The 20792-nt window shown below is 46.4% G+C and overlaps 1 protein-coding gene across 6 annotated transcripts in view; it reads left to right on the top strand.

Moving 5' to 3' along the window:
- Positions 1 to 20792, top strand: part of DIXDC1 (DIX domain containing 1) — a 101415-nt gene that overhangs the window by 2599 nt on the left and 78024 nt on the right. Inside the window, exon 1 of one of the 6 annotated variants that reach the window (XM_075279785.1) lies at positions 2035 to 2151. The exons of the other annotated variants lie outside the window; for them this stretch is intronic. Coding sequence (XP_075135886.1) covers positions 2089 to 2151 — 63 coding nt within the window. The 5' untranslated portion in view covers positions 2035 to 2088. Of the gene's footprint in view, positions 1 to 2034; positions 2152 to 20792 lie in introns of those variants that run through there. 6 annotated transcript variants of the gene reach the window in all.

The following is a 20792-nucleotide window of genomic DNA, read 5'->3' as shown; positions in this document are numbered from 1 at the left end:
TAAACTGTCTAAGTACCAGATCTTGTGTGTTGTATAGGAGTATGAGTATTGGTTTACACACATGTATCCATATACTCGTACATAGAGCTCGGTGTACATAGCATGGTATGGAAATGTAAGCAAGTCACAGCTGTGTATACAGAATGGCCTCTTGTGTCGGGGCGGAAGGGGTAAATTGAAAGAATGTTATACCAAGATGATGTATTTCTCTGCCGAGGGCAGGTGACCCCATACTATAGCCCTGGATTAGTCTATGATAGTCATTCTGTAGCCAGACACTTCAGCTGTGGCCCCGCAGTCGGGATGTTACATCTGGTCCTTGCAGCTACAATGGAGCGCTGCACATTATGGCGAGGGGCCGCAGCTGCTCCTGTGTTTCCTTCAGGCTGTATTCACACAGACATAATACATCCATGTGATAGGGTCTGTATTACTGCCACAACCACGGATCTAATCACCTAAACATACAATATCATTGGTCTCCATGGTGCTGCTAGTTTGGGTTATTAGGCCTGCGGTCAGTATGGGATTTACAGCTGTAATATGAAGAGTATTACATGGACATATTACGGTTGTCTGAATGTGGCCTTAATAATATTTACTTGCCAACAAATGAAATCTGTTTAACTATTTACTACACGCCCTATTCACTAAAGCTGGCCAGCTTAGGCCATTTACCAAAATTGGTCTTTTTTTGTGACCAAACAGGCAGGACTGATGGTATATACCTGTCAGATAGTGGATCTGCTTTGCTTGCTTTTTTCTGCCATTGCAAGTCATCCATTGGTGACATCAAATGAAGCCCAGACCATGCCAATGATCAATCGTCTGCCCCTGTTTGTGAATTGTCGCAACTTTTGTGGTAATGTAGCCGTTCAAAAACACAACGTTCATATATCAATCGTGTCATAGAGAAAATGGCCATCTTAGAGGGAGTTTGTCATCCAGCATATCAACACAGCTCTGCCAATTGCAAATTAGGTCGTTGGAGCAATAAGGGCATTACCATTGCTCCAAAAGGGTAAGCGAACACATGTACAGTACTCATTGCTCCAAAGCATTTGGGCCAAAACAGCAATTTATCTGCAATGGAGGCAATGATCCACCATGTGGGTTGGTATGCTGGGTTTTTATGTTACACTCTCTTTAAGGCTAGAGCCCTATGTTGTAAAGCCAACGCAACTTGGCCATGTATACGTGCCAGATTTCGCGCCAGTTTACTCTGTGTGAACTGCCCCTTAGGGAGATTTCTAGGACTTATATTGAGGGTCTATCCTTAGCATTGTTTATGGACATCAGATTTAGGGTGTTTGATTCCCAGCACTCCTACCGAATACCTGACTGAAGGGGCGATGGTGCTTATGTGACCAGGCACAGCTCTGTACATTTTATAGCACATGTGCCTGATGCTGCCACCCCTGGTCAGCCATACTAGCCCAAGCCACTACCAACTAGCCACTCCTGACTTTGGCTCAAAAAATGCAACAACAAAAAAAGCTGCCTCAACCTAATGCTGTGTTCACACTTGTATTCAGGAGTAATACCCAGTTTTCTGTCTCCTTATCAGTATTTTGAAGGTAAGGAAAGCAAAGACTACATTGCTGTTAAAAATACTGGAACCCCAGTGGACACCAGTGAAGTCTATTGGGAATCGGCATAGCTGCCATGGCTTTCTTATGAATGGATGCCATGACACTGATATGATATTCTGAGCCCGGTTCCTGGAGAATATTCCCTTTGTAGTCTTAGCCATGTAGCACATTGTTTGTAGTGGTCTGTACACGTGTGACTAGGTTTAGAGACTAGTAAGGTTAGCTAAATAATCCTAACACCACTAAGCACACGTGCCGGGGCAGATAAAGCCAACAGCATGCAGACCCCTCTGTGTCATTTACTCCCAGCAGAGAGGTAGAGAGCATCAGGTTCCTACAAGCAGGGGAAGTATCCAAACTTCTTTTATTATAGCACATTGACGGGTGCTAAACTTGGCACCGGATGTAAATGCATCCCGAATTTACAAGACTCTGTCCCGCACATGCAAACCCACACTAGTCAGCATCTTCTAATACAGTGTGGATCCTTCCTAAAATGGTGCAGAAAATGTTTTGGAGTGCAATTGGTGCAGAGACATGTATCATATGTATCTACCAGGTAAGGGACACTTTTATTACCTCTTTTTCATGGTTTTTGTTAGTAGGTATGACTGTTTGCACAGACAGATCTGAGTCATAAAGTGTGGAAAATTTTTATAGAATTACTTGGAATATGTGCAAAACCCGTGACACAAAGCTGGCAGCAAACAACTCCAGTTAGTGGGAGCGACTGGGTAAAGGGGTTGTGCATTGTTGGGGATGTCTGGGCACAGTAGACCATCTGTTCTGTCTTAGTTACTAGGGCACAATAGAGAAAGCAGTTGTAAAGGTGTGTGCATAGATAGATAGATAGATAGATAGATAGATAGATAGATAGATAGAACATAGTTGTTGGTTCTGCTCACTGCTACTCCACCAGAACACATGCACCCATACAAGGCTGAGCATGCATGCATTCTTAATGGGAAGGGTGGAATAAGCTGCTGTAAGCACTACTGCCATTGTCTTATCTCCCACAGGAATAAAGAATCAGGCATGTCAAAATCCAACACGCCCAATCCTTATTTTTTCACACATCTTCCGATTGGAGTAAGAAATCCCCCATACACATTAGGTAGTCACTTGGTTGGACTAGTCCTGCAAATACACAAAGTTTTTAAATTGTAAAACTTCATATAAGGGTATATAATAATTGGGGTGAATGAGGCTTAGAAGGAAACCTGTCACATTGTGTATGCGTCCAGGGGTAAACAAAGAAGAGAGCAGGAGGCACGCTGGCCCAAGTCAAGTACTTTTATTTAACACACTTGAAAAAGGGTGGCTAACCCGAAACGCGTTGTATTGTAAAATAAGATTTATTGATTTGGACCAGCGCGCCTCCAGCCATTTTCTTTTGTTTACCCTTGGAGGTCCTAGTCGCCTACACCAGCAGTCGTCGTTACAGAGGTTTGGCTGCTACTGGAGTCCATTTCATCAGAGGGGTTCCTCCTACAGGTTGGAGGCCCCCAACTACATGTCTGCATAGTGGTTGTGAGCTATCATCACAACCACAGAAGGTGAGCCTTCATGCATGTGATTTTTATATTGATCTTATCCATCACAGTATCACACTATTAGCGCTTGGCGCTGCGCATTTTTTTTTCTTCTCGGTACACTGTGTATGCAGTCAGAGCAGGAGGAGCTGAGTGGATTGATATATGGTGAAACCTACTCAAAAGACCACCTCTTTAAGAAGACCAACTTTTTCATGCAATTTTGGGTGGTCTTCTCAAAGAGGTTTTACTGTATGGTTAAGGGGGTTGTTCTAGAACCAAGTGTAATGGATAATAATGACATAGCTTCAGGACTGGTCATCAGTATCAGATCAGTGGGGGTCTGACTCCTGTATTCAGCATCGATCAGCTGATTCGGCTTTCTGTATACAAGGTATCTGGTTGGAAGCAACTTCACTCCTATTCAAGTGATTGGGAACAGAACTGCAGTGCCCTAGCACCACTACTACAGTGTACAGAGCCGGAGCCACACACTGTAGCGTTGGGTGCTGGAGAACTTGAGCTCTGCCCCCATTCACTTGAATAGGAACAGAGCTGCTTATCTCTCTATATACCTTGTATATATTTACAAGCGGCTGAATCAGGGTGTCAGACCCCCACCGATCTGAATCTGATGGCCAATCCTGTCTCATCAGCATCCATTGGGCTTGTATCTGTGGCACGTGCTTTACATCAAAATATTTTTAGTATAACTTATATATTTTTTGCATTTTATTTCTTGTTCACTTTCGGCTTGGAAGTTCAGTGGGTGGTTCTACTAAGTGAGTGACAACTATCTCTATATGGACCCTCATACAAGGGGGGTGGTCTGTCACTTATAAGCCCGCCCACTGGACTCCCAATTCCCAAGCAGGAATTAACGTGAAATTGTTCTGATTCTTTTCCCAAAAGCTATGAATCAGCCTGCTCAGCTCCTCCTGCTCTATAACATATAACATACTGCCCAAGGACACGACATGATCTGCAAAGTGACAGGATCCCTTCAAGGAGAACCAGCATTCAACAATTTACACGATATGTAGTTCATAGGTCATCTACTCTTGTAATGTTATAATTCCAGTATTAGTATGTGACCAATTCACCATTATATTGTGATTTATTACACTGCAATTGTGTCATATGCACTGATATTATAAACTATAACCTCCTTCCCCTAATGACGCATGTTCATTAAAGGGTCTGATGTATGGCTGGTCATATGGCAGCCCTTTATAGGATAGATTTGAGCAGATGCATTTGGTATAAAAGTACCAGACCCTGCATAATGATCACTCAGGATGGATAATCTGCCAGTATGATAAGCACATAGGGCCAGACACAGATGCAGTAAGGGATATTCCAGCCGGATTAGTCATAGTTAATACGTAACATTGCTGATAAACATACATAATTAAAATGTGAACGACCATGGCCGGCACGCCACTATAGCAAGGGGAGATCTGTAAAGTTGTAGATCTCCTAATACTAATTGCTCTGCATTATTACATGTTCATTCATTTGATATTCATCTACACAGTATAATAGTGAGTAATGGCCTGGAGGCAATGTAGGCACAATGCGGGCTGTAACACTCCTAAATACGCCAGTCAGACCCTGTCCTTACTCCGCTCGGAGTGATGATGTCATCGCCATGAGATTAATTAGTACACCACTTCTACTCTCAGTCCTCACATTAGAGAAAACCCTCAATTTCCCCCCATGTCCCAGCCTTCATTGCTCTAGCTCTATTGAAAGCAAATTCTATAAGCCTGGCGTGAGACTGCACTTTCCTAGGACTGTCTGCATCATCAAGTCTTAGGGTTTTATAATTGTTATCTTTATATTGATGCATGGGGATAATGCATGCAGTGATGTCACTGTATAGGGATCACACACACAGTGATGTCATAGAACAGAGATAATGTACTGTACACAGTAATGTCACAGTTCAGGGATCATGAACACAGTACAGAATGAATACACACAGTGATGTCACAGTACACAGATTATTCAGTGATGTCATCACACAGCAGTGATGATGTCATGGTGTAGAGAAGGGATAATGCACAGCGTGGGTGTCTATAGTAAAGAAAATTAGAATGGGGCCCACTTTCATCGTCATCAGTAATTGACCTCACATCTGACTGGACGTCCGCTATCCTGAGCAGTGATAGTAGTTACGTCCATGATAGACTATGAACTATTATCCCAGGAGTCAGCAAAATCCAGTCTGGAGACAATGGACACAACTAGCCACTGTAGTCAGTCTATTCACAGAGTACAGGTTGTAGTAAATTGGGTTTATGTTCTGCTGACAGGATAGGGGTAGATAATTTCCTTAAGTAAAGGTTCAGATTTCATTGGGTACATATTTTGCAATTACTCCCAATTCTTGGGAGTTGTAGTTCATCAATTTTGGGGCTTTCAGGGAACTCTGAATCCGCTTTTCTAATCATGAGGTTTGCGGTGGTGTTTAATACCGTCCTACAGCGCGACTAAGCTTAGAGTTTATGGTATAGGGGACATCCTGCCTGACATTAGACTACAGGATATACATACAGAATAAACAACCACTTCCTGCACTGTCGATAAAGCTGGTTAAAACCTTTAATCCTACTCTAGACGCGAGGTAGAAATGGCAGCTAAAGCTTATCTTTACACAGCGAGGCATGTAAACACTACAGCAAATACCGCACTGTCAGATATGTCCATGACGGCCGCCGCATGATATATAAGGACAGATTTATCAAATGGGTCTGAAAGATAAACTGATAAAGATAAACCTACATGTCGGGTTTTGCTGTCCGCTTGAAAAGTCGGACATCTTTGGGAACAGACAGTTAAGGACAGGCACAGACTGTAAAAGAACGCACCCGATGTCCATTTAAATGAATGCAAAATGTCACGGACACAGCTAGTGTCCGCTGCTAATGTCCGCGCAAGATTTTGAACGGACATTAGCAGCAGCCACTAGCTGTCGGACACCAACGGTAGTGTGAACGCCCCCTTATTGTTGTCCGCAGTGACCAATCACAGCACTGGTTTCATTGCACTAGAGTATGTAAAAGAAGTAAAAGCTGAGCTCTGATTGGTTATTATGGGCAACAAGGACAATTATGGCAAATGAGACCCATATTAATGGCTTCTTCTTGGGATACGCCATCACTATCAGATACGCCAGGGTCTGACTCTCTCTACCCCAACCATAAATGTCAGATTTTGGAAAACCCCCTTAATTTGTTTGAAGACTACTTAATGTTTGGATATGTTTACTAGCAATAGAAGTAAGACGAAGTGGGTGACAGCACTAAGTGGGTGACAACATTAATGTGCTCCTTGCTTTGTCAGCTGACAATCTGTGGACATAGTAGAGACCAGATACTGATGATGCTTCTCAGGATTTTGGGGTCTGTGGTGAGGATTGTCTATTTCAGGGCCCCTCTCCCCATCTCTGATAGTGGCGGTAGATTCATTCCAGGTCTATGATTATTATATATTACAAGCCTCTGTCTGCGACTTCGTCTGCGGGTTGTTGGAGTGAATGATCTGCCTATATTCAGCAAATTGCTGCCGTCAATGGTTTGCCTGCGCTGGGACGCCGTATAATAAGCGTGTTGTTGGTGTTCATGATCTGCCTGCTCTGGCGTTTCGGCAACTCTCAAGCTGGCCTGCCGCTGAACTCATTCCTCGCGCTGTGCCCGTGATTCTTGCAACATCTCAGCAGCTCGCTGGGACGCCATATAATGACCATGATTTTGGCGTTGATGATCCGCTTGCTCTGGAGTTTCTATAGCTCTCGAGTTGGCCTGGCACGGAAGTTGTTCTTCGCACCGTGCCTTTAATTGTTTCGGCATCTCAGCAGTTCGCTGCGATGCCATATAATGCATGTGTTGTTGGCGTCGATGATCCCCCTCAGCTCCACTTGAGGAGAAGTCTGTGACTTCTGACTACCTTCATAGCTCTTGTTGTTTGCAACAAATTAGATTCTCTTTTTTCAGGCATGTTTAAAATTAACAAACTGCTAATTTGGATTAAAGGTGTTTGCCCATGTCAGTTTGTCTGCACTGCCTGTAGCAGATAATATGCAAGTGCATGTACACTGAGGGTTAGTGTGTTTTTACACGGAGAGATAACAGACCTGGGACCTGAGATAAGCTTCTGCAGGAGCAGTGTAATATAGTATAGTATATTGATACTGCTTTTGTCATCAAAGACTGAAGGACCCTTCACGACCTTTCGGACGATTTTTACCTGTTACGTTTTTTTTAGGCTCCCTAAGGGCCACATAGCAGCCGCATGCTCTGCTCTGTGATACATAAGCACTTGTATCTGTGGTCCCTATTTACTTGTAGATTATATAACCGGACATCACCAGGTCAGGCTCTGCCCAACTACAGTCACGGTAATCTAATTACACTAAATGCAGATTAGGTTTACCCATTACTAGTTCTCATGTAAACCGGAAGATCACCTAAGGCCGCAGTCAAGCTTCAAATCCTTAGCAATGTCTTACAGGTATCCAAGAGGGTTTGTGAGGAGCCCCTGTCACAGATACTGTCCTAAATCATGGGTGGAGAAGTCATGCATGCTGGACATTATCATATAGCGAAATGAGGGACATTATAACAGCCATATAATAGTCAATAAGGTCTGCTATAAAGAATAGCCTAAGACTAGAGCAGATATGGTAGTCATAGAATAGATAGCATATATTTAACCCCTTCATACTAAAAACATTAACCTAAGGCTAGCCATACACATTAGATTGCTGCACCAGGTTCGGCCATATCAGTAGGTGTTATACACATCAAGAAGAGGACAAGCTGCTTCCAGACACCCCTTCCAAAATGAAGCCCATTGACACACCCTATACACTCACCGGCCACTTTATTAGGTACACCATGCTAGTAACGGGTTGGACCCCCTTTTGCCTTCAGAACTGCCTCAATTCTTCGTGGCATAGATTCAACAAGGTGCTGGAAGCATTCCTCAGAGATTTTGGTCCATATTGACATGATGGCATCACACATTTGCCGCAGATTTGTCGGCTGCACATCCATAATGCGAATCTCCCGTTCCACCACATCCCAAAGATGCTCTATTGGATTGAGATCTGGTGACTGTGGAGGCCATTGGAGTACAGTGAACTCATTGTCATGTTCAAGAAACCAGTCTGAGATGATTCCAGCTTTATGACATGGCGCATTATCCTGCTGAAAGTAGCCATCAGATGTTGGGTACATTGTGGTCATAAAGGGATGGACATGGTCAGCAACAATACTCAGGTAGGCTTTGGCGTTGCAACGATGCTCAATTGGTACCAAGGGGCCCAAAGAGTGCCAAGAAAATATTCCCCACACCATGACACCACCACTACCAGCCTGAACCGTTGATACAAGGCAGGATGGATCCATGCTTTCATGTTGTTGACGCCAAATTCTGACCCTACTATCCGAATGTCGCAGCAGAAATCGAGACTCATCAGACCAGGCAACGTTTTTCCAATCTTCAATTGTCCAATTTCGATGAGCTTGTGCAAATTGTAGCCTCAGTTTCCTGTTCTTAGCTGAAAGGAGTGGCACCCGGTGTGGTCTTCTGCTGCTGTAGCCCATCTGCCTCAAAGTTCGACGTACTGTGCATTCAGAGATGCTCTTCTGGCTACCTTGGTTGTAACGGGTGGCTATTTGAGTCACTGTTGCCTTTCTATCAGCTCGAACCAGTCTGGCCATTCTCCTCTGACCTCTGGCATCAACAACGCATTTCCGCCCACAGAACTGCCGCTCACTGGATGTTTTTTCTTTTTCGGACCATTCTCTGTAAACCCTAGAGATGGTTGTGCGTGAAAATCCCAGTAGATCAGCAGTTTCTGAAATACTCAGACCAGCCCTTCTGGCACCAACAACCATGCCACGTTCAAAGGCACTCAAATCACCTTTCTTCCCCATACTGATGCTCGGTTTGAACTGCAGGAGATTGTCTTGACCATGTCTACATGCCTAAATGCACTGAGTTGCCGCCATGTGATTGGCTGATTAGAAATTAAGTGTTAACGAGCAGTTGGACAGGTGTACCTAATAAAGTGGCCGGTGAGTGTATATTTAACTGAGAAAAGTCATGGCCAGCTAGGAATATTCTCTGTAGCATCCGCTGTAAATGAACCTGATGGATAAGCAATGACTTGAGTCTAGACCAATAATTTCCTTGTGCGGCCTCATCTCTTCCCAGCAGTGATTCATGTGCTGTCTGGCAGTAACGTGCTCGTCTGCGTAGTCCGGCGCAGCCCCTACCCACTGAGGTTTTACGGCGGTTTTACCTCATTGATGTTAATGGAGGATTCATTACAACTGTCAATACTAGTCTTCTGTACCACAACAGCCTGCCACACAGAAAGAGAGTTGTGATATCATAGATAGTACTTCCAAAACAATAAAAATTTCCAGCATTGACCGACAATTATCCACGTAGATGTAAAATTAAAAATTAATTTTTATTGGGCAGAAATAAAAAGGTAACCACCAGTTACAGTATGAAAAAATCTTGATCCATGAGAAGCCTACGCGTTTCAGGGTGTTATCCCCTTACTCATGGGGCTACTCTTATTTTTTACATCTACATGGATAATTGTCGGTCGATGCTGGAAATTTTTATTGTTTTGGAAGTTCTGGTTACTTGCATGAAGGAGTCTGTATAGCGGTTTTCCTGCATTCCAACATGGAGTCAGCCTGTTTGGATATGGTGAGCTGAAAGAGCGTTTTTTCTTGTGGGACATCGTAGATGGTACCTGACTAAAACAGATTGTGATGTCACAGATAGCACCTGACTAATACAGGTTGTGATGTCACCGATAGCACCTGACTAATACAAGTTGTGATGTCACAGATAGTACCTGACTAATACAGGTTGTGATGTCACAGATAGTACCTGACTAATACAGGTTGTGATGTCACCGATAGCACCTGACTAATACAGGTTGTGATGTCACCGATAGTACCTGACTAATACAGGTTGTGATGTCACAGATAGCACCTGACTAATACAGGTTGTGATGTCACAGATAGTGCCTGACTAATACAGGTTGTGATGTCACAGATAGTACCTGACTAATACAGGTTGTGATGTCACAGATAGTACCTGACTAATACAGGTTGTGATGTCATAGAGTTCTATCTTGCACAGTGATACCTCACTTTACCTCACGTGTGATGTCGCAGAGTTTTATTTTACTTATGATCTTCCAGAAGCTGACAGCCATTTGCCTGACTGAAGGTTGCGCATGTTGTCACAATATTTTACATGATGGAAATGCATTTATGATGTCACAGTAGGTCATCTCACAGAAACGTATTTCTGACATGTTGGAAACCTACCTAACTAAAATCCACTTAGCGTATTCGACAGATGTCACAGATGTTGTCATGTCACAGTACCCTACCTGACCTAAACAGATGTTGTGATGTCACTAGAACTTTCTTGACAGAAACACACTGAAAAACACAGTAGTGATGTCACCGACACATCATTTAGACAGATTCTCTATGGAGAAGATGTCATTATAAGAGTTTAGGCTTTGGGTTCTCACCACATAGTCCCCAATAGTCAGAACAACTGACCCATCTATATAATATGCCACAAGTTACTTAAAGTTATTTGAGACATTATATGAGTATATAGCAAGTTGTTTAAAAGGTTATTCCCATACTGAGATAGGAATAACTGGTCCCTGTACTGACCCCTATGACCCCTTCAATTTAATGGTGATACCTGTGTGCTCTGACTGTGGTGGCAGTGTGTACTGGGGGTGTGTGGAGTGTGTTGGGGCGATTTACGCTCAGACTGAGTGAGTGGAGTGAATTAACCCTTGATGGCTGAACCCACGTCACACGCTAGGACGGTCCGTCATGTATGAAGCATCTACCCTGTCCCGCTCATAGATATATACGCCTTCTTCTGAAAGTGTATATCGGTGAGATTAGAGTGCAAGAGAGGTAACTTTTATCCCCAATGCAAAACCCAAAACAGTGTTCTACCTCCCTTGTCCCATTTATAATACTGACTGCTACCCCCTGTGATTTAGTGCATGTATATGTATACTTGATTCTGAATAGGTTAATGTTCAGCACTTGCGTATATATTGCGTATATATAATGGGTTTGCTGTTGATATGTGTATGTAGCAGTTCTGGCATATAGCAGCTGTGATATATCTACGATTGATGACTTTATTTGTAGTGTCCCCCTTATCTATCTTCCTTCTACTTGGCAGGTCTCCTTGGCAATGATAAGATTATTTCTTGGCGTAATTAAAATTAAGCAAATTAATTAAGCTGCCAGTTATGTATAATGGATGCCTTATCTGAGCCATTCATGGTTTTCTAATCATTTTATCCAAAGAACTAATATCTTGAGCACCCCCACCCCTCCCCCTTGGGCTGTTGGCAAACTCTGATATGTATCGAGCTAAGCCTTGTACATATGGCGTATTACAGACAAGACTAGAAGTAACAGAACACACATGGACGGTGTTAGATATACTCAATTCCGTGATCATAAACGGGATGGAGATCTAATACCCAGCTCTACCATTACTATATGGATGGTTTGCACAAGCCCCACGTCCCTCCCATCTGTTAACTGGTGCGTCTGCCAAATTCAGACGATCACCCACCTGATATTGATGGCCTATATCAATGTTTTGAAACTGGAAACCCCCCCCCCCCCTTTAAAGTCAATATCTTGCTTTTTAATACCTTGTCTTGATATAGATTTAAAGGGATTTTTCCAAGAGTCAGATATTGATGATCCTTAGACTAGGTCATCGATATCTAGTTGTTTGGGGTCTGACACCCGGGATCCCCAACTGTTTGCAGAGACTGCGAGTGAGCACTGCAGCCTTTTCACTGAATGCCATACAGTGCGTAAGGACTGTGCTTGGTATTGCAGCTCAGCCCCATTCACTTGAAGGGGACTGAGCTGCACACAAACTATGTGATGAATGAATGTCACTTACTGACCTGTAAAGCCTAAGCTCCACTGCTGCTTTATTCAGCTGATCTGTGGGGGTCGCAGGTATCAAACCCCACCAATCATATATTGTAACGCCCTGAAAATACCTTTAAATGATGAGTGGCTCTCTTCTGACGCCACTAGAGGGAGCTTGTGAGCTTACTGCAAACTACTTATTATGGAGTTCTAGGTATAACTCATAGCTCATTAGCTCCCTCTAGTGGAGGATAAAACGCAGCTATATCTAGGTAGGGTATTTGGAATCTCTGGCTGCAGATTTGTTACAAAAACATACAGAGCATTTAGATAATAAAAACCATATTGCTATTTAAAGGCTCACATTTACTTGAAGATGTCCTTTAAGTATCTGTACTTTAGACACATCTGTTCACGGACAGATGCTCTTTTAGGTCACATCTGGTTTGGGTCTAGGGCCTGGATCTGGTTTCACAGAAGGTTAGCCTTTACAGTAACACAGATGACAACATTTCTATCAAAGATTTCTATATTAATGCTGTAAGACGGGGCTTATTGATGTGACCGCCTACACTTACACTCGCCCGAGTCACTTATTTCAGATCTGGGTGTATGAAGCCTGCGGTCAGATGCGGCCATGATAAATGGCTGCCTTCCGCTGACAATAATCAGGTTTGCAGGCTCAGCAGTCGATGACGGGATCTGCCGAGATGATTTATCTGACGCCGGATGAAAATGTGCTACCAAAAGCTAAAAGGATAGATCAGCGTGGTAAATACGCAGACCTACCGAGAGCCTAAAATATGGACCGATGGTGACAGGACCATAGAAGAAGGTAAAACTGTTTAATATAGAACAGCACAAACCTATACAGTAAAGATAATGCTATATCCTACTATACAGATATAACCATACACATACTGAAGCGCATGGCTGCCACTTATTCCCCTCTCCCACGCTCCCTTTTATGACAAACCAGCACCCAAATGTTGAGCATGCTGAAAAATTCTAGTTCAAATTAGATACGCCACATTGCGCTAGAGATGCGCCACACTGCGCCAAAGATGAACCATGCTTACGTCAGTGTTTAGTCGTACTCGTAACCAAAATGATAAATCAGCGTCAATAAAGGGGGATTAAGATTTTGAGCTTTGTACAGCGCTGTGGAATATGTTGCTGCTTCTTCTCGTTCCATTAATTGTCATATATATTGCCAGGATGTCCGCCCCCAGCCCCCATAGCTATTACTAGAGATGAGCGAACACTAAAATGTTCGAGGTTCGAAATTCGATTCGAACAGCCGCTCAATGTTCGTGTGTTCGAACGGGTTTCGAACCCCATTATAGTCTATGGGGAACAGATACTCGTTAAGGGGGAAACCCAAATCCGTGTCTGGAGGGTCACCAAGTCCACTATGACACCCCAGGAAATGATGCCAACACCTCTGGAATGACACTGGGACAGCAGGGGAAGCATGTCTGGGGGCATCTAACACACCAAAGACCCTCTATTACCCCAACATCACAGCCTAACAACTACACACTTTACACACTCAATACCACCTCTCTGACAGTAGGAAAACACCTTGAAACATGTGTATTTGGCACTTGCAGTGAGGAGAGCTTGTCACCAGCAGTGAATTTGGCCCTTGTAGTAAGTTGAGGTTGGCACCAACATTTGTTTTGAAAATCAGGGTGGATTGAGCCTCTAACCAGCAGAGTTTGGGCAAATTCATGGTGGAGGGAGCCTCTAAACACCCCAGTTTGGGCAAATTCATGGTGGAGGGAGCCTCTAAAAACCCCAGTTTGGACCAATTCATGGTGGAGGGAGCCTCTAACCAGCCCAGTGTGGGCAAATTCATGGTGGAGGGAGCCTCTAAAAAACCCAGTTTGGACCAATTCATGGTGGAGGGAGCCTCTAACCAGCCCAGTTTGGGCAAATTCATGGTGGAGGGAGCCTCTAAAAAACCCAGTTTGGACCAATTCATGGTGGAGGGAGCCTCTAACCAGCCCAGTTTGGGCAAATTCATGGTGGAGGGAGCCTCTAAAAAACCCAGTTTGGACCAATTCATGGTGGAGGGAGCCTCTAACCAGCCCAGTTTGGGCAAATTCATGGTGGAGGGAGCCTCTAAACAGCCCAGTTTGGGCAAATTCATGGTGGAGGGAGCCTCTAAACAGCCCAGTTTGGGCAAATTCATGGTGGAGGGAGCCTCTAACCAGCCCAGTTTGGACCAATTAATGGTGGAGGGAGCCTCTAACCAGCCCAGTTTGGGCAAATTCATGGTGGAGGGAGCCTCTAACCAGCCCAGTTTGGACCAATTCATGGTGGAGGGAGCCTCTAAACAGCCCAGTTTGGGCAAATTCATGGTGGAGGGAGCCTCTAACCAGCCCAGTTTGGGCAAATTCATGGTGGAGGGAGCCTCTAAACAGCCCAGTTTGGACCAATTCATGGTGGAGGGAGCCTCTAAACAGCCCAGTTTGGGCAAATTCATGGTGGAGGGAGCCTCTAAACAGCCCAGTTTGGGCAAATTCATGGTGGAGGGAGCCTCTAACCAGCCCAGTTTGGACCAATTAATGGTGGAGGGAGCCTCTAACCAGCCCAGTTTGGGCAAATTCATGGTGGAGGGAGCCTCTAACCAGCCCAGTTTGGGCAAATTCATGGTGGAGGGAGCCTCTAAACAGCCCAGTTTGGACCAATTCATGGTGGAGGGAGCCTCTAAAAAACCCAGTTTGGACCAATTCATGGTGGAGGGAGCCTCTAAACAGCCCAGTTTGGGCAAATTCATGGTGGAGGGAGCCTCTAACCAGCCCAGTTTGGACCAATTCATGGTGGAGGGAGCCTCTAAACAGCCAAGTTTTGGGAAATTCATGGTGGAGGGAGCCTCTAACCAGCCCAGTTTGGACCAATTCATGGTGGAGGGAGCCTCTAAACAGCCCAGTTTGGGCAAATTCATGGTGGAGGGAGCCTCTAAAAAACCCAGTTTGGACCAATTCATGGTGGAGGGAGCCTCTAACCAGCCCAGTTTGGACCAATTAATGGTGGAGGGAGCCTCTAAACAGCCAAGTTTGGACCAATTCATGGTGGAGGGAGCCTCTAAAAACCCCAGTTTGGACCAATTCATGGTGGAGGGAGCCTCTAACCAGCCCAGTTTGGGCAAATTCATGGTGGAGGGAGCCTCTAACCAGCCCAGTTTGGACCAATTAATGGTGGAGGGAGCCTCTAAACAGCCAAGTTTGGACCAATTCATGGTGGAGGGAGCCTCTAAAAACCCCAGTTTGGACCAATTCATGGTGGAGGGAGCCTCTAACCAGCCCAGTTTGGGCAAATTCATGGTGGAGGGAGCCTCTAAACAGCCCAGTTTGGGCACATTCATGGTGGAGGGAGCCTCTAACCAGCCCAGTTTGGACCAATTAATGGTGGAGGGAGCCGCTAAACAGCCCAGTTTGGACCAATTCATGGTGGAGGGAGCCTCTAAAAACCCCAGTTTGGACCAATTCATGGTGGAGGGAGCCTCTAAAAAACCCAGTTTGGACCGATTCATGGTGGAGGGAGCCTCTAACCAGCCCAGTTTGGACCAATTAATGGTGGAGGGAGCCTCTAAACAGCCAAGTTTGGACCAATTCATGGTGGAGGGAGCCTCTAAAAACCCCAGTTTGGACCAATTCATGGTGGAGGGAGCCTCTAACCAGCCCAGTTTGGGCAAATTCATGGTGGAGGGAGCCTCTAAACAGCCCAGTTTGGACCAATTCATGGTGGAGGGAGCCTCTAACCAGCCCAGTTTGGGCAAATTCATGGTGGAGGGAGCCTCTAAAAAACCCAGTTTGGACCAATTCATGGTGGAGGGAGCCTCTAACCAGCCCAGTTTGGGCAAATTCATGGTGGAGGGAGCCTCTAAACAGCCCAGTTTGGGCAAATTCATGGTGGAGGGAGCCTCTAAACAGCCCAGTTTGGGCAAATTCATGGTGGAGGGAGCCTCTAACCAGCCCAGTTTGGACCAATTCATGGTGGAGGGAGCCTCTAACCAGCCCAGTTTGGGCAAATTCATGGTGGAGGGAGCCTCTAAACAGCCCAGTTTGGACCAATTCATGGTGGAGGGAGCCTCTAAAAAACCCAGTTTGGACCAATTCATGGTGGAGGGAGCCTCTAAACAGCCCAGTTTGGGCAAATTCATGGTGGAGGGAGCCTCTAACCAGCCCAGTTTGGACCAATTCATGGTGGAGGGAGCCTCTAAACAGCCAAGTTTTGGGAAATTCATGGTGGAGGGAGCCTCTAACCAGCCCAGTTTGGACCAATTCATGGTGGAGGGAGCCTCTAAACAGCCCAGTTTGGGCAAATTCATGGTGGAGGGAGCCTCTAACCAGCCCAGTTTGGACCAATTAATGGTGGAGGGAGCCTCTAAACAGCCAAGTTTGGACCAATTCATGGTGGAGGGAGCCTCTAAAAACCCCAGTTTGGACCAATTCATGGTGGAGGGAGCCTCTAACCAGCCCAGTTTGGGCAAATTCATGGTGGAGGGAGCCTCTAACCAGCCCAGTTTGGACCAATTAATGGTGGAGGGAGCCGCTAAACAGCCCAGTTTGGACCAATTCATGGTGGAGGGAGCCTCTAAAAACCCCAGTTTGGACCAATTCATGGTGGAGGGAGCCTCTAAAAAACCCAGTTTGGACCGATTCATGGTGGAGGGAGCCTCTAACCAGCCCAGTTTGGACCAATTAATGGTGGAGGGAGCCTCTAAACAGCCAAGTTTGGACCAATTCATGGTGGAGGGAGCCTCTAAAAACCCCAGTTTGGACCAATTCATGGTGGAGGGAGCCTCTAACCAGCCCAGTTTGGGCAAATTCATGGTGGAGGGAGCCTCTAAACAGCCCAGTTTGGACCAATTCATGGTGGAGGGAGCCTCTAACCAGCCCAGTTTGGGCAAATTCATGGTGGAGGGAGCCTCTAAAAAACCCAGTTTGGACCAATTCATGGTGGAGGGAGCCTCTAACCAGCCCAGTTTGGGCAAATTCATGGTGGAGGGAGCCTCTAAACAGCCCAGTTTGGGCAAATTCATGGTGGAGGGAGCCTCTAAACAGCCCAGTTTGGGCAAATTCATGGTGGAGGGAGCCTCTAACCAGCCCAGTTTGGACCAATTAATGGTGGAGGGAGCCTCTAACCAGCCCAGTTTGGGCAAATTCATGGTGGAGGGAGCCTCTAAACAGCCCAGTTTGGACCAATTCATGGTGGAGGGAGCCTCTAAAAAACCCAGTTTGGACCAATTCATGGTGGAGGGAGCCTCTAAACAGCCCAGTTTGGGCAAATTCATGGTGGAGGGAGCCTCTAACCAGCCCAGTTTGGACCAATTCATGGTGGAGGGAGCCTCTAACCAGCCCAGTTTGGGCAAATTCATGGTGGAGGGAGCCTCTAAACAGCCCAGTTTGGACCAATTCATGGTGGAGGGAGCCTCTAAAAAACCCAGTTTGGACCAATTCATGGTGGAGGGAGCCTCTAAACAGCCCAGTTTGGGCAAATTCATGGTGGAGGGAGCCTCTAACCAGCCCAGTTTGGACCAATTCATGGTGGAGGGAGCCTCTAAACAGCCAAGTTTTGGGAAATTCATGGTGGAGGGAGCCTCTAACCAGCCCAGTTTGGACCAATTCATGGTGGAGGGAGCCTCTAAACAGCCCAGTTTGGGCAAATTCATGGTGGAGGGAGCCTCTAACCAGCCCAGTTTGGACCAATTAATGGTGGAGGGAGCCGCTAAACAGCCCAGTTTGGGCAAATTCATGGTGGAGGGAGCCTCTAAACAGCCCAGTTTGGACCAATTCATGGTGGAGGGAGCCTCTAAAAAACCCAGTTTGGACCAATTCATGGTGGAGGGAGCCTCTAAACAGCCCAGTTTGGGCAAATTCATGGTGGAGGGAGCCTCTAAACAGCCCAGTTTGGGCAAATTCATGGTGGAGGGAGCCTCTAACCAGCCCAGTTTGGACCAATTAATGGTGGAGGGAGCCTCTAAACAGCCAAGTTTTGGGAAATTCATGGTGGAGGGAGCCTCTAACCAGCCCAGTTTGGACCAATTCATGGTGGAGGGAGCCTCTAAACAGCCCAGTTTGGGCAAATTCATGGTGGAGGGAGCCTCTAAAAAACCCAGTTTGGACCAATTCATGGTGGAGGGAGCCTCTAACCAGCCCAGTTTGGACCAATTAATGGTGGAGGGAGCCTCTAAACAGCCAAGTTTGGACCAATTCATGGTGGAGGGAGCCTCTAAAAACCCCAGTTTGGACCAATTCATGGTGGAGGGAGCCTCTAACCAGCCCAGTTTGGGCAAATTCATGGTGGAGGGAGCCTCTAAACAGCCCAGTTTGGGCAAATTCATGGTGGAGGGAGCCTCTAACCAGCCCAGTTTGGACCAATTAATGGTGGAGGGAGCCGCTAAACAGCCCAGTTTGGACCAATTCATGGTGGAGGGAGCCTCTAAAAACCCCAGTTTGGACCAATTCATGGTGGAGGGAGCCTCTAAAAAACCCAGTTTGGACCAATTCATGGTGGAGGGAGCCTCTAACCAGCCCAGTTTGGACCAATTAATGGTGGAGGGAGCCTCTAAACAGCCAAGTTTGGACCAATTCATGGTGGAGGGAGCCTCTAAAAACCCCAGTTTGGACCAATTCATGGTGGAGGGAGCCTCTAACCAGCCCAGTTTGGACCAATTAATGGTGGAGGGAGCCTCTAACCAGCCCAGTTTGGACCAATTAATGGTGGAGGGAGCCTCTAACCACCCCAGTTTGGACCAATTCATGGTGGAGGGAGCCTCTAAACAGCCAAGTTTGGACCAATTCATGGTGGAGGGAGCCTCTAAAAACCCCAGTTTGGACCAATTCATGGTGGAGGGAGCCTCTAACCAGCCCAGTTTGGGCAAATTCATGGTGGAGGGAGCCTCTAAACAGCCCAGTTTGGGCAAATTCATGGTGGAGGGAGCCTCTAACCAGCCCAGTTTGGACCAATTAATGGTGGAGGGAGCCGCTAAACAGCCCAGTTTGGGCAAATTCATGGTGGAGGGAGCCTCTAAACAGCCCAGTTTGGACCAATTCATGGTGGAGGGAGCCTCTAAAAAACCCAGTTTGGACCAATTCATGGTGGAGGGAGCCTCTAAACAGCCCAGTTTGGGCAAATTCATGGTGGAGGGAGCCTCTAACCAGCCCAGTTTGGACCAATTAATGGTGGAGGGAGCCTCTAAACAGCCAAGTTTTGGGAAATTCATGGTGGAGGGAGCCTCTAACCAGCCCAGTTTGGACCAATTAATGGTGGAGGGAGCCTCTAAACAGCCCAGTTTGGACCAATTCATGGTGGAGGGAGCCTCTAAACAGCCCAGTTTGGGCAAATTCATGGTGGAGGGAGCCTCTAAAAAACCCAGTTTGGACCAATTCATGGTGGAGGGAGCCTCTAACCAGCCCAGTTTGGGCAAATTCATGGTGGAGGGAGCCTCTAAACAGCCCAGTTTGGGCAAATTCATGGTGGAGGGAGCCTCTAACCAGCCCAGTTTGGACCAATTAATGGTGGAGGGAGCCGCTAAACAGCCCAGTTTGGGCAAATTCATGGTGGAGGGAGCCTCTAAACAGCCCAGTTTGGACCAATTCATGGTGGAGGGAGCCTCTAAAAAACCCAGTTTGGACCAATTCATGGTGGAGGGAGCCTCTAAACAGCCCAGTTTGGGCAAATTCATGGTGGAGGGAGCCTCTAACCAGCAGAGTTGTGGGAAAGCAGGGTGGAGGGAGCCTCTAACCAGCAGAGTTGGTGGAAATCAGGGTGGAGGGAGCCTCTAACCAGCAGAGTTGGGGGAAATCATGTTGGAGGGAGCCTAGTATTAGCAGAATTGTGCAACGCTTATGGTGGATGAGTATGAGGATGCGGAGGAATTGGAGAGGTTGAGTACAGACATAGAGTTTCATGTTGGGGTGCTTTACACAGGTGGGCACAAAAATGAAGGCTCTATCCAGTGGTGGTTCATTTTTATCAAAGTGAGCCGGTCGGCACTCTCAGCTGACAGACGGGTGCGCTTGTCAGTGATGATGCCACCGGCTGCACTGAACACCCTCTCAGATAGGACGCTGGCGGCAGGACAGGACAGCACCTCCAAGGCATATAGGGCAAGTTCAAGCCACAGGTCCAACTTCGACACCCAATACGTGTAGGGCGCAGAGGGGTCGGAGAGGACAGGGCTGTGGTCGGAAAGGTATTCCCGCAACATGCGCCTATACTTCTCACGCCTGGTGACACTAGGACCCTCCGTGGCGGCACTTTGGCGAGGGGGTGCCATCAAGGTGTCCCAGACCTTAGACAGTGTGCCCCTCGTTTGTGTGGACCGGTGAGAACTTGGTTGCCTACTGGAGGAACTGCCCTCCCTGCCGCCAACGTCACATGCTGGAAACATCTCCATCATATTCTGCACCAATTGCCTGTGGCAAGCATTGATGCGATTGGCCCTCCCCTCTACCGGAATAAAAGACGAGATGTTGTTTTTATACCGGGGGTCAAGGATAGCAAAGATCCAGTACTGGTTGTCCTCCATGATTTTGACAATACGCTTGTCGGTTGTAAAGCACCCCAACATGAACTCAGCCATGTCTGCCACAGTGTTAGTTGGCATGACTCCTCTGGCCCCACCGGAAAGTTCAATCTCCATTTCCTCCTCATCCTCCATGTCTACCCATCCG

This window comes from Leptodactylus fuscus, chromosome 6 (genome assembly GCF_031893055.1).
Source record: "Leptodactylus fuscus isolate aLepFus1 chromosome 6, aLepFus1.hap2, whole genome shotgun sequence".
NCBI classification, from domain to species: domain Eukaryota; kingdom Metazoa; phylum Chordata; class Amphibia; order Anura; family Leptodactylidae; genus Leptodactylus; species Leptodactylus fuscus.
Note: the sequence above shows the minus strand (reverse complement) of the source record. Positions and strands in the feature narration are given on the sequence as shown.